This window comes from Malaclemys terrapin, chromosome 11 (assembly GCF_027887155.1).
Source record: "Malaclemys terrapin pileata isolate rMalTer1 chromosome 11, rMalTer1.hap1, whole genome shotgun sequence".
Taxonomy (NCBI): Eukaryota; Metazoa; Chordata; order Testudines; family Emydidae; genus Malaclemys; species Malaclemys terrapin.
Genome location: NC_071515.1, coordinates 8,767,370 through 8,781,770, shown reverse-complemented (window position 1 = coordinate 8,781,770; position 14,401 = coordinate 8,767,370). Strand labels below are relative to the sequence as shown.

The 14,401-nt window shown below is 41.3% G+C and overlaps 1 protein-coding gene across 8 annotated transcripts in view; it reads left to right on the top strand.

Moving 5' to 3' along the window:
• HDAC4 (histone deacetylase 4) overlaps positions 1-14,401 on the top strand; it is a 439,923-nt gene that overhangs the window by 328,198 nt on the left and 97,324 nt on the right. For all 8 annotated transcript variants that reach the window (XM_054043726.1, XM_054043721.1, XM_054043725.1 and 5 more), the window contains 3 exons: positions 5,649-5,761; positions 12,604-12,720; positions 12,807-13,005. In XM_054043726.1, the coding sequence (XP_053899701.1) occupies positions 5,649-5,761; positions 12,604-12,720; positions 12,807-13,005 (429 nt within the window). The remainder of the gene's footprint in view (positions 1-5,648; positions 5,762-12,603; positions 12,721-12,806; positions 13,006-14,401) is intronic.

Below are 14,401 nucleotides of genomic sequence, written 5' to 3'. Positions count from 1 at the left end.
TATGTGCTGGGTCATCATCCGAGACTGCTATAACATGAAATATATGGCAGAACGCAGGTAAAACAGAGCAGGAGACATACATTTCTTCCCTCAAGGAGTACAGCCACAAATTTAATTGACGCATTTTTTTTTAACGGGCATCATCAGCATGGAAGCATGTCTTCTGGCATGGTGACCGAAACATGAAGGGGCATATGAATGTTTACCATATCTGGCATGTAAATACCTTGCAACGCTGGCTACAAAAGTGCCATGTGAACGCCTGTTCTCACTTTCAGGTGACATTGTAAATAAGAAGTAGGCAGCAGTATCTCCCATCAAAGTAAACAAATGTGTTTGTCTTAGCGATTAGCGGAATAAGAAATAGGACTGAGTGGACTTGTAGGCTCTAAAGTTTTATGCTGTTTTTTTTTTTGAGTGCAGTTATATAACAAAAAAAATCTGCATTTGTAAGTTACACTTTCATGATAAAGAAATCGCACTTCAGTACTTTTATGAGGTGAATTGAAAAATACTGTTTGTTTTGCTTATCATTTTTACAGTGCATATATTTGTAATAAAAAATAATATAAAGTGAGCGCTGTACACTTTGTATTCTGTGTTGTAATTTAAATCAATATTGAAAATGTAGAAAAACATCTAAAATATTTAATACATTTCCATTGGTATTCTATTGCTATAAGTGTGATTAATCATGATTAATTATTTTGAGTTAATCACATGAGTTAACTGCGATTAATGGACAGCCCTACTTTAACTGTAAAAACACGTTATGTGTTGTTTTACCATAGATGATATATACTTATTTCACAACTTCTTGCAAAAAGTAATCCATATTTCTTTTTTGGATAAATTTCATATTAGGAGGTAAACTAGGTAAGACTTGAGATTATCATAAAGTTTAATATTTAGCACCATCTAGAGAGAGCTGTCTGTAAGTACATTTAGACAACCGCTGTTTTTGCTTTTCTCAGCCCTCCCTGGCACTTCAGAGCACAATGTCATAATTTATGCAACTTAAAATTCAGCTCTGCTCTGAAAAGTGACTCTGTAGAAATGGCATCATGGGTTCCATGAGTGTATGTGTGGGTGTGTGATCGCCTTACCAAATGTTCTTGGTTTACAAGGCAGGAGATGCTTTTTCTAACCAGCAGTCCTGCAAACTCCACAACAGAGCTGAGAGGCAAGCTTATTTCTTTCCTTCTCATGTTACTGCCTGTTACAAAGGTTCTGCAGGCTAAGTTAGGGCCTTTGTAACACTTGTGCAACCTCATTGTTTTCACATGGTGCCCTCTGTGACACCTGTGCACACCATCTTTGCTGGGTGTCTACAGATGTATCTGACTGGAACTAAGTTTAATAAAATAGATTCCTGCTTATGCTCTTAGCTGCGTGGGCTCTTGCTGCAGTAATAGGAATGAAAAGCATGAACATTTTATTTTGGTCATTACTGTCAGCGGGTCAGACTCTAGGTAAATACAGAGTACGTGTGTTGAGTTGAAAATGCCATTTTTACAGCCACTTTTCAGAGGAAAATTGTACTTTTAATCCATCGAGAATACTCCTGGATGAAATTAAGGCTTGAATGTATCACAAAGATAAATTGAATGCCACATTTTTCTTTTGTTTAGGTAATACACAGGGAATCCAATAAATCATAGCTCATGACCTGTTAGTTACAGAAGTGCATGTATTTTCTGTCCAACCAAAATGTTCTTTTTACAATGTCTAGGTTTTCATTAAGCGCCACAGGTGCCCATTGTGGAGAAAGTTGAAGGGTAGTAGTGAAACTTCAGGTTCATTGGGTTTTCTTCACTCAAAATACTGCTGCTTAGTGCTCACTTAATTGGACAGAGGAAGACCAACCCTGGCAGCAGGAGGCAAGGCATAAGAAAGAGTAATGAGGCTGTTTTTACACAGAGTCGCCTTTTTCCCAAAAAAATTACGTTCTAAAGGTATGAAGGCCTGCTTAACGTACTGCTTTATTCATTAATGTAATGGGGTGCTATAGAGGTCTCACAACCTCAGAAAGTAATTTTATTTCGAAGCACAAAGTGATGTTGGGGAAAAAAAAAAGGATTTTCTGCCTCAGTGCTCATATTGCTGAGTGTCTGCACTTCTGTAAGCTGGGGTGATGGTCACATGTCTAATTAAGGAGGAACCACATCCTTGATCAGCATTTTAAAAAGAAGTATTTGGTTAATTTCTTCTCAAGCTCTTCTACAGTACGTTGGAAGAGCTTTTCTCCACGTCCAGTGTCATCAGTGAACTAAATGAGCATGCATCTTGGTAATATCATCGTTCTCATATCTTTGCAGTAGAATAGAAAATGCATTGCTATTTTGGGCAAGTCCATGGATGAAAAGAATTTCCTTTTGCTTGTAGGTTAACTTCATATAGGAAGGAATAGTGCTGAGTACTAACTTTTGCTTACAATGTCAGGAATAAGGATTTGGGCAGGGGAAAAAGGTTCTCCCATTTGTTCAGTAAGCATGCTCATACATGTATGCATGCTCAAATAAGTCCTGTTGTTGGCTTCTCACTCTTTACAAGTGTATTGGGAAGCATGACTTGAGAATTCATAGTATTGTTTGGAAGGTATGGAGAAGGTAGATGCTGAAGCTCAGAGACGGTTCCATAGTTTCATGGCTGGGACATGTGGTAGCAATGGATGTCGATTCACTAGAGCCTATAGAGTCACATAGGTAAAATGAATAGTGCTTGGAATCAGATTAGTAGCAGATTTATAGAAAGAAGCTACCTTTGAATATGCGACATGTAATCATTACTAGGTGGACAGTCAATTTTAGATTGTTACTTAATCCTTAAATTTCTCTTGATTATAAAGGACCGTAAAATCTACTTATTTACTCTACTTCTACCATAATATGTGCTGAATTACTGCACTAACCAGGTTAAGGGGGTTTCAGCAATTAAATAACTAAAACAAAAATTGTATCGTGTCCCCAAAGTCATACCAGTTGGCTCCATGTCCACTGAGACATCCCAGTGAAATGTCCCAGATTGCATCAGGCTGTTATATCACAGCTACCAGAAAATTATATTGGGGTCAGCCAAATCCTGTTTTCTCATATTTGGAATGTCTGTCAAAAGATTGCAGTGATTTCTAAGTAGTCTTGGAAGACTTATATTGCTATTGGTAAATGTTGGTAAACATTGATTTCACTGTGCAACCACAAACTGACAAAAAAATATTTCCAGTGCTGACAGTCAAAATTTACAGATAGGCAAAGTAAGAAAAATGCTGCTGGAGAACTTATTAGAGTTTGATTTTAAGGATATTAAAATTGTCAAACTATACTAATTAAACAGTTATAAAGCTTTAACTTTTCGAATCTCAGTGGCTGCTCTCATTTAATTATAGTCTACTTCCTTTCCCCCTGCCCAGATAATTACCTGTGAAAATTTACATGGATAAAAACGCTTAAAAATGACATCTATATTATGTGTCAAAATTATTTTTAAAAAATGGAATTCTGCCAAGCATACTTCTGAGATAATAAAAAGAGAAACACTGAAAACTGTGCTATATGCAAAATAAGAGAGGCTCCTATGGGCCAACTCCATGCTCCAGAAGAATTTCTGGTAGCCATGAAATCAGTTAATCTGCAATGCTGCACTGGAGCTGGGAAATGCAGCTTTCTAGTCTGTTAAAAATGTTTTGGGTTCAGTCGGATGTCTCACTTACCCTGGTTAGTGGGGTGTTAAGAACATAGCGGTAACATACGTGAAGTTGTGGCATGTTGTTGTTCATATAATAAGGGTGTATAGCAATAGAATTATAAAGTGAAGTTTTACTTTAAGTACAAAATCCTCGTGGTTGTGTTTTGATAAGTTGTACACGCTCCACACTGGACCAGTGCAGGGAGGGGTCAATGGACTGCCCTGGAGACAGTGACTTGTATCTGTCCTATCTTGCCATGCCTGTCAGAAGTAACAAGTTGTGGGTAATTAGGAAGGAGTAATCATATAAAGTGGGTGAGGAAGGTGTCAAAGGCAGTTGCCCTGAGAACACCCATCCCTAGAGGCTTATAGTGCTAGACGTGTAGGCCTGACACAAGCTCTGCAAGTGAGACAGTGGAAAGGGAAAGCTCAATCAGTACTTAGTGAGTGGCCAAAACAGACTAGGATTCCCTAGGGACAAACTCTGTGTGGGTTTTTGTTACCTCTGAGAGATTTTGACCACTATCTACATGGAGGACTTTCAGTGTAATATCTGGGAACTTTGCACGTTTTCATGAAGATGGAGCAGGGGTCAGCAACCTTTCAGAAGTGCTGGGCCGAGTCTTCATTTATTCACTCTGATTTAAGGTTTTGTGTGCCAGTGATACATTTGAATGTTTTTAGAAGGTCTCTTTCTAGAAGTCTATAATATATATCTAAACTATTGTTGTATGTGAAGTAAATAAGGTTTTTAAAATGTTTAAGAAGCTTCATTTAAAATTAAATTAAAATGCAGAGCCCCCCAGACCCGTGGCCAGGACCCCGGCTATGTGAGTGCCACTGAAAATCAGCTCGCTTGCCACCTTCGGCACGTGTGCCATAGGTTGCCTACCCCTGAGATGGAGAGTTGGCCAGTTAAGTGCTGCAGGACAATAAGTGTAAAGAGACTGATGTCTGGAGATACTCAAAACAACTCTTATGAGGTTGCCTTTTATTTTCTCAATTATCCTCCCATTTTTCTGTCCTGATATGAAGGCAGCACATGGAGACATCTACCAGTAATTCAGGGGCAAATAAATGTATACTTGAAAGTCAGACTTCATCCTCTGTGTTCATTGCTTCCTCACTTGGAAGCCTGGAGACCTGCTCACACTCTTCTGATTCCAGTCCTTTCCTAGTGCTTCCATGTTGGGAATCGAAAGAAATTAGTACTTGGATTGGAGACTTCTAAGGAAAACACAGGTGCTGTGGGAAGTGTATTAATTATCTAATTAGTACTGTTTCCTCTAATTCAATATTGGACCAGGGCTCCAGATTGGTGTTAGGGTCCTGTGTGCTACTGAAGCTACAATTCTGTAGATGGCAACACCTCAGAGAAATAACTGTTTCTCATAGAATGCTGAGGACACTGTCAGCTCTTAACAAATAACCCCTTACTTTCAATGGGGCACTTTTTGTAAAAGTAAATGTTAGTGCTGGTGTGAAATACCTTCATTACTGACCCTTGACAGCTATCTTTCCATTTAAAACGTGAATAAATTCAGATATACAAGAAGAGTGCATGGGAAAATGTCAAAGCTCAGAAAGTTACCTAATTGTGCAAGACTGAGAGCATGATTAAGATAAAAGGCTAAAGTGGATTGGAGGAGGCACTTCATAAAACTGTAGTAGAACAGTTTGACATAGACTGACTTGGCTTGCTCATGCTTTCTAAATTGTTTATTGTGTGTTTAATCATATTTAAAGTTCCAGACACAATATACAAAAAAAGGTTGCAGAGAAAAGATGTAAGTAAGTAAATATTTGGACCCGCTGTTTGAAATTACATCTTTGTTGATATATTCTCAATATAGAAATGTTTTATTACATCTTCAGGGTTTTTGTTTTCCCTGATCGATCTCTCCCAATAGCATTGCAGAGATCGTTTATACTGTTTCTAATAGTTGTTTTTGAATGTGTTTTAGACTCTGCATGCAACAGTGCTCCTGGATCTGGTCCCAGTTCTCCAAACAACAGCTCTAATAACATAAGTGCTGAGAATGGAATTACAGGATCAGTCACAAGTATTCAAGCAGAGGTACAGAACTGCTCTTTCCCTTGGGCTTAACACTTGTGCTTCCAATGAACTTGTGGAAGCTTTTAAATATGCAGGGAAAGCTGAACCTTGATTAGGATGGCTACTCTCCTAACCAGTGAAGATTTGAATGTGTTGTGTACGTAACATGCTTAGTCTGAGTTTGCTCCTAAATATCTGTGCTTGGGGTAACTGGCAGTAGCCATAATAAGGATTGATAAATTTAAAAAAAGGAAAGGAATGTTTGGGGCAAATCTTGAAGAGGGTTCCGTTCTCAAATATAGGTTACCAACTCTCTTGAGTATTTTAAGATGTTAGATATTTATTTTCATGCTTTATAATGTGGGATAACTTCACTTTATACAGGGGATTAATAAAAGCATTGTTCAATTACAGGGATGGAGGAATATATTATTACCTGGTTTAAGTTCCTTCTCCCCTGCTCAGTACTCAAAGGCTTCCTGTAGTGTGTTGATGTTTGCCACCAAATTTTAGCATCCTCCCACCTTTATGCACTTTAAATCTTAGCTTTTGTTAATCAGTTATGGAAACAAAAACAAAGGTTATTATTAATAAATACTCCCATAAACTGCAGGGTGTTTGCACCATCCTCTTAAACATCTGGTGTTGGCCACTGCCAGGGACAGGATGCTAGACTGGAGTTGGGTCTGATCTAGTCTGGCAACTCCTGTGTTCCTGTTACTGAATCTGAAAATACGTGACCCACTCTGTCATTTTGTAACCTTCACATTTGGAAAGACGGTGTGTAATTATCCAGACCCTGCTGCTGTATTTCGCATTGCAGGCTTTGCATTTGCTGTTTCCTTTGAATATTATACATGCATTTACATCTATAAACTTTCCTGACAAAGCAGAATTTTGGTTTAATCACGCTGTCCTCCAACTTGTAATTTTGGAGAGTGGAAAGGTGCTTTTTGAAGCAAAAGTCCAGGCTATTTGAGCTTTCTAGGTTTGTACAGATTTTGGCTCAATTAGAGTTTCTAATACTGCATAACACATAATTTTAAAAACCTTCAATCAAAATATATTATGGACCTCATAACACAAAGTCACTATGCAATGCAGTATTGGTCACTTCGCCTGACACAATACACCATGGCTGTTCTAAAGAGAGTGGCTGAGACTCTGGTTTGGGCTTTATAAAAGGAACAATAGTTCTATTTCATGTATTTAGTAGGACTCAGGCAGTATGGGGGAGGGTAATTATAGCCTCCCCCGTAACAACAGCTTTACTTAGGGTAAGGTTACCATATTTCAGCAAGCAAAAAAGAGGACGGGAGGAGCCCCGCCCTAGCCCCGCCCCTGCCCCTCCCACTTCCCGCCCCCCTTAGGACCCCCAACCCTCCCCCCGTTCCTTGTCCCCTGACTGCCCCCTCCTGGGACCCCTGCCCCTAACTGCCCCTCAGGACTCCACCCCCTACCTAAGCCTCCCTGCCTCTTGTCCCCTGACTGCCCCAACCCTTATCCACACCCCCACCCCCAGACAGACCCCTGGGACTCCCACGCCCCATCCAACCACTCTCCACCCCCTGACAGCCCCCCCCAGAACTCCCAACCCATCTAAACCCCTCTGCACCCTGTCCCCTGACTGCTCCGATCCCTCTCCCCACCCCTGCCCCCTGACAGCTCCCCCCCCAGAACTCCCAACCCCCCACCCCCCCGCTCCTTGTCCCCTGACTGCCCCCTCCTGGGACCCCTGCTCCAAACTGCCCTCCAGAACCCCACCCCCTACCTAAGCCTCCCTGTTCCTTGTCCCCTAACTACCCCCTCCTAAGACCCCCCTCAACTGCCCCCCAGGACCCTACCTGTACCCTGACTGCCCAAAACCTTCTCCACCCCCCCCAAAAAGCCCCCCCCCCGAACTCCCGACCCCTCCCCCGTCTCTTGACTGCCCCCTCCAGAACCTCCCTGCCCCTTCTCCTGCCCCCTGGCCCCCTTACCCCGCCGCTCAGAACAGGGTGTTGGGCTCTGTGCGGAGCCGGACATGTGGCTGCGCTCCCCAGCGCAACACACAACCCGGTCCCTACCCCCGCACAGTGCTGCCGGAGCGGGGCGCGGGGTTGCAGGGGAGGAGGAGCTGCTGAGGCCCGATGCAAACGGCCCGGCAGGCCGGCCGGCTCAGAATGCAGGGGGGGAGGGGCGGGGAGGAGGAGCTCTACAGCTGTTCCGGAGTCCAGCCTGGCAAGCTGTGGAGGAAGAGCTCTGGCTGCCAGAGCCCCATGCGAGAGGCTGACTTTCCTGCAGCCCTCCCAGCCGCGCCTCGCTCTGCATGGGGGGGAATCCTGGACATTTTGAGTGATTTACAAATTCCCCCCCGGACGCTATTTTTAACACAAAAAGGAGGACATGTCCGGGTAAATCCGGACGAATGGTAACCCTACTTAGGGTTACATACTGTATGCATTTCCACGACAAAACCCTCGTTTCAGTTGCTCCTGACTTTGTTCAGTGAGATTGCTCTAGTATAACTGACGGATGATTTGGTCTCCTCCCAAATGGAATTGAGCTACCAATTCTGTTGATACGTGAACCAGAATAGAATCCAGCTGCCCTTCTCTGTCAGGTTTCACCTCTGATAGCAAAAGTCAGACTCACAAGTATCAGTGGTTGAATCACTGCTGGATTCTGGGCTCATGTGTCCTTGTAGCCCTTTGGCTAGTAGAGGCATACTCTTCACTTGTTCACTCTACACTGCTCCCAGGAGTGAAAGTAATAACAATGACTTGTCACTACAGCCAGTCCTCCTTCCCCTCAGCGTTCTGCTTTCATTGCATCTGGGGTTTATCAGATTTAATTGGGGACTGTTGAGAGACTCATAACTTCAGCTACAAATATTCAGTGCTGCACAGGAAAGTTTGTACCATTCCAAAGGGCACAGCTTCCCCAAAATCAGTGTTGTGGGAGGGCTCATCCCATGAGTGTGGCTATGCAAAGGCAACACTCTCTCCAAATAACTTTGCTTTTTACAAATGAATGTATTATTTCACCAAGGCTTTAATTCCAGTCATTAGTAACTTCTGCACAAAAAATATTTTAGATACACATGCTGTTGTTGCAAGCATTTGATAGCCACTTTCAGTGACTACCTATTGCCTCTTGTAAAGCAGTGAAATCATACTTTTAAGACTGAGTCATGAGTGATGCCAGACATGTAAAGTGTGTCCATTGCCAAAACAGTTCTCCAGACATATGAAAGATACTTGTCTCTTTCCCCACCCCTTTCACAGTTTTACTACAGTGTCTGTTTCATAAAAACATAAGAGCTCCCATACTGGGTCAGACCATGATCTTTCTTGCCCAGTATCCTGTCTCTGACAGTGGCCTGTACCAGAGCCTCAGGAGGAGTGTAAAGAACAGGGTAATTATGGAGTGATCCACCCTGTCTTACACTCCTGCCTTCTGGCAATCACAAGCTTAGGGTCGTGCTGAGCATAGGGTTGCATCCCTAACCATTTTGGCTAATAGCCATTGATGGACCTATCTTTCATGAATGTACCTAGTTCTTTTTTGAACCCCATTATGCTTTTGTCCTTCACAACATCCCATGGCAATGAGTTCCACAGGTTAATTCTATTTTGTGTGAAAAAGTACTTTCTCTTGTTTGCATTAAACCTTCTGACTATTTAATTTCATCAAATGATCCCTGGTTTTTGTATTGTGTAAAAGGTAAATAACACTTTTCTATTCATTTTTTCTACACCTTAGTCCAGGTGCATGTGAGAAGAAGTCCACTGTGATCTATGAATTAATTTAAATTGAAATGCTTTAATGTAGCCTCCCAAAACAACCTATGTGAAAAGTAAAACATTTTCTTCTGCTGTTTCTCTGAAAATTGCACCCAGAATTTTTTCACCTGTTCTATGATTTTATAGAAGAGAGCAAGAATATAGTCTGTAAACTATGGTGTTGTTGTGATTTTAAAAGTAGGTATGGTATGAAGATTCAGTCCACTAGATCTTTGAGGTCACAGTCCACAGGAAGCCTCACAACCCACTAATGGATGGCAAATAATTTTTGATAACCTATTGCACTAACTCTCCTGCCGTCAACAGATTTTAGAGTTTATTCTGTTAAATCTTCCCTATCCTCAACACTCCCATCTGCCAAAAACTGGTCATGCCCTTCATTACCAGTTCTTTTCTGTAAGCATTGGATATTTCATGATGGTAACAGAGCCATTCCTCCAAACTTTTCTGCATGCATTTGTCAGCAGCTATCCAAATACAGTTAATTAAGACAGCATTTTAAATGCAGATATTTCCTTTCAAATGAAAGCTGTTGTATACATCAGGAAATATTATTACCTGATTAGTGCTTGCTTCCACATGTCTTGTAAAAGGTCAATGTAATGCACACACTGGACTCCAATTTCTGTAATATCCCAAATGATAGACTGTCTCTGGTAAATCAGACCCATTTCCACTTTGTATATTGTAAATAATCAACAATTTCTGAGCAGTTAGTTTCACATTAACCTGAGTGTTTGATTTTAAATGAGAAATGTGTATATTTGCCCATCAGTTGATCAGAGATTCACCTCTCGACCCATACCAAATGGGAAAACTGATCATTTTTATATTATTTAAATTAAAATACTTGCCTCAAGTGTAGAAAGCATACAGCTCCATTCTGTTCACAGTGGATAAATAGCATTTATTTTTTAAATATTGTGTTAAATTTAACAATGTTTTTCCACCTATGCAAGGCTATTTGACATTCACTGACATTTTATTTCATATACAGCTATAAAAGGTGCTGCCTGATTAGACAAAAACTGTAGATGCTGGGTTTGTGCTCTTCTCTGCATTTCCACAGCATTTATGTACAATTCATAGACAGATTCAGTATATTTAAGATGATGATAATGGAACTGAAATTTTGTGTGCGCAATTAGTTTCAAGCTGTTGTGTTTTTTCATTCAGTTGTGCATAATACAAATAAACCCCCTGAGACTATTTGAGGCACAACTAAATGGGGATTCGACTGTTTAAAGTGGAAATTGATGTAATTTTGTTACTTTTATAAGATCAGTACCCCGTAAAAGTCAGGAAAAGATTTCAGTACCTCACCTACAGTATATACCTTATTTTCAGCATGTGGTGCTGTAACATACATTATGTTTAAGCTTTAAAGCAACATTACTAAAGAAGTGTTCAAAATCACCCTGGCAAATAAGTGAATGGAAACACAAACAAGTTCTTTACCATTTTACCTTGGTGTTAGTGTGTGTGCCAGTGGAAATATTTAACAACTACAGAGAAATCAGCGATGACAAGACCTTTGTGATAGAACAGGTTTTTAATAATTTATGGTTGACAAGATTGCAAATACACAGGAGGAGACTTTAGAAATGGAAAGAACCTCACTGGCAAATTGAACTTAGCTTGAGCATATATGAGAACTAGATGACTTTACTACTGTATCATGTGAATAAATGGTAGGACAGTAAAGGGAATGAATAACTGACTAATGTCAAATTAAACCATTTATTTGGAAATGCAGAGTCTTTGGCTGTAAAGATGGCAAATGCAATCTTGTAAAGGTATCATTGCTACACTTGTCTATGATCCTGTCTCACAGGAATAACTTTAATGTTACCGTATTCAGCAATTCCAGTTTCGCTCTTCATTTTTCTTCAGTGAATATTTGTATATAGAAGACTTGCTTTTCAATAGTAAATGTTAAGCACGTGCTCTTCCCTTTGTGGATTGCAACAGCATTGCTTTATCTTGCAAAATTCAGTGTGAGTTTCTTCAATGGAGTTCAAAGATAACTAGCTTTCTTTTCATCATCCAAAATTGGCCTAATCCTGCACCCTTTGAAGTCAATTGCAAGTTCCAATTGACTTTGGTGCTATAGAATCAGGCGTAATATGAGGTAACAACCTCTAACACTCCATAAAATTAAAATCCCTTCATGGCCATGCTGACATGTATCGATCTGTAGAATGATGAAATACTATTGTACCCATTATATACCCATTTTTCTAAGCATCAGAGTTAAAAACTGTCACTGCATGAGAAATGTTATAGAAAATGTCTTTTTTTATTTTTGTTTAAACTCCCAGGATTGAAAACAATGTCCACTCCATAATTCAGTACCATCAAAATAAACTATTTTCTAATCAGGGCTTCAGACACTTTTCAGTAACTACAGTTAATATTTACAATAAATATTTGAGTCCATATTTGTAAGCACTCACTGCTGTGAAATTAAAAATGACTTTTACACTTCCGTGGTGCCACATTAGCTGGCTATAACGTAATCCTCCCAGTTAATTTCACATACCTTCCCTGAAAATCAAGAAATATCCACCTAAGAGGAACATCCAGGCTCTTTAATGGAGCTTTACCTTGTTTTTAAACAACAACTTGATGGTGACTAATGCATTTCATACTGTCTTTGGCCTGGTGACGAGAACATCCATCCTGTGTAACGTAAAATTTGTTTGTTAAAACCACCTTTTTTAGCCATGTACTTTAAGGGACGAATGAGCCATGGAGGCTTTCTTCATAGACCGACCGTTACCGTTACTCTCTTCATAGCTCTGTTACCTTTGTGGGAGGATTACACATCCACAAGTGAATCCACCCAGTGCCTATCCCATCTACTTGGACTGGGTACTGGGCACAGATTAGCCCCTACGTTCGGAATCTTTTGGTATCAGAAGTGAAGTTATTTGCCTTTTATTTTTCTTTCTCATTCCTTTTTCTGGTGTGCTTTATACTCAAGATGATTCATGAATTAGGCAGACTATAAATGTAGCTCCTGTCTATTCTCTTTACATTATCTGATTGTCACAGTTTTCTTAATTCAATTTCCAGACCAGCCTGGCTCACAGACTAGCAAATCGTGAAGGCTCAGTAACACAGCTTCCTCTCTACACATCTCCTTCCTTGCCCAACATAACGTTAGGACTGCCTGCAACTGGACCCGCCAGTGTAAGTGATGTTTAATATTGTCTTTGGGATTGTGGTTGCATTGACTCATTCATAAGCTGAATACTTTACCAGTTGTATATTTGCAGGGGGGATCAGGACAGCAGGATGCCGAGAGACTTGCTATTCCAACCCTACAACAGCGGCTTTCCTTATTTCCTGGCACCCATCTCACTCCTTACTTGAGCTCTACGACTTTGGAAAGGGATGGGGGAACTTCACACAACTCTCTTCTGCAGCACATGGTCTTACTGGAACAACCAACTGCACAAACTCCCTTAGTCACAGGTGAGCATACCAAAGCTTGTGTGCAAAGGCTAAGATATGCAGCTCCTAACTGGGAGAGTGGTACAATCCATTTCAATTTCATGAAAGGAATAAGGGAATACCAGTTATCTCTGAAATCATATATGTTTATGACATGGAGCATGTATTGTTGATGTCATGGGCACCTACAACATTGGAAAAGGCTGTGATTGACCATATTACACATCTGTAAAAGGTGGGAGGAGGCTAACACCATTTATCATTTTGGCAGGATTAAGATAAACTAGTTTATAAATATCATTGTAAATATAAATCTTAGTATTTTAATAGTAGAACTTTACCCAGTTTGATCAAAGGAACAGTGAGAAGGTATTTTCTTAGGGAATTTTTTTTTTTTTTAATTTACTGTGTTTAGTATTTACAATTACTGCATAGCTGCTGTCCTTTTTACAAAACCAAAAGCAGGTGTTTTCATTTTAAAATGTAATATGAAAAGCAGTCTGTCTAATAATAATTCTTCTTCTTCGAGAGGTGTTATTCATGTCCATTCCAATCAGGTGTGTGCATGTGCACAGTGGCCAGAAGATTTCCCCCCTAGCAGCATCCGTTGGGTCGGCCTGGGCACCCCCTAGGTCGTCCCTTCATGGCGCTCAATATAGAGCCCTGCCGATCCGCCACCCCCTCAGTTCCTTCTTACCGCCAGTGATGGTTGGCTGGAACTTCCCATAGCCCTTGCTTAGCAAGCGCGTTCTATAGTTACCTGTATATAATCACCTTAGTATCCGTTATTAGTATTAGAGTTCTTAGTATAGAGTTGTTGGGGGTTTCCCCCCATTCCGCCTCCCTGGGTTTTAAAAACTGTGTGGCCTGCGCGAAGCGCAAACCAAGCAGCGATCCACACACCTCGTGTTTATGGTGCCTAGGGGAGGATCACCAAAATGATGGCTGTAAGATCTGCCATGAGTTCCGCCCTAGAACTCTTAAAGAAAGGGAAGAGCGTCTTAAGGTGATCCTCATGGAGACAGCTCTATGCCCCAACTCCGACCTGGGCTCAGTAGACCCAGCTCCTGACGCGTCGTCTTCGACGCAGAGTGCCTCGGCACCGTTGTCAAGCTCAGCACCGAGAAAGGACTCGTCCCGGGACGCTCGGCACCGACATGACACCTCACAAGGCCTGGTTGAGAGCAGGCACCGATCCCACTCACTGGTGCCTCAGAAGAAAAAGAAGCCAGACAGTCACTCACCTCCAGCTAAATCCAGAGAAGTGAGACTCCAGGCAGGCTACAGCTCCGGATCCCCTACTGGGGCCGCGTCCCCTCCTGCCCAGGCGAGGCAGTTGAGTCCGGGGCCCCCACGGTCGCCGGTCCCTACACAGCAGCTCCAGCTCCCGTCGACGCTGAAGGCTTATCAAGCCGTC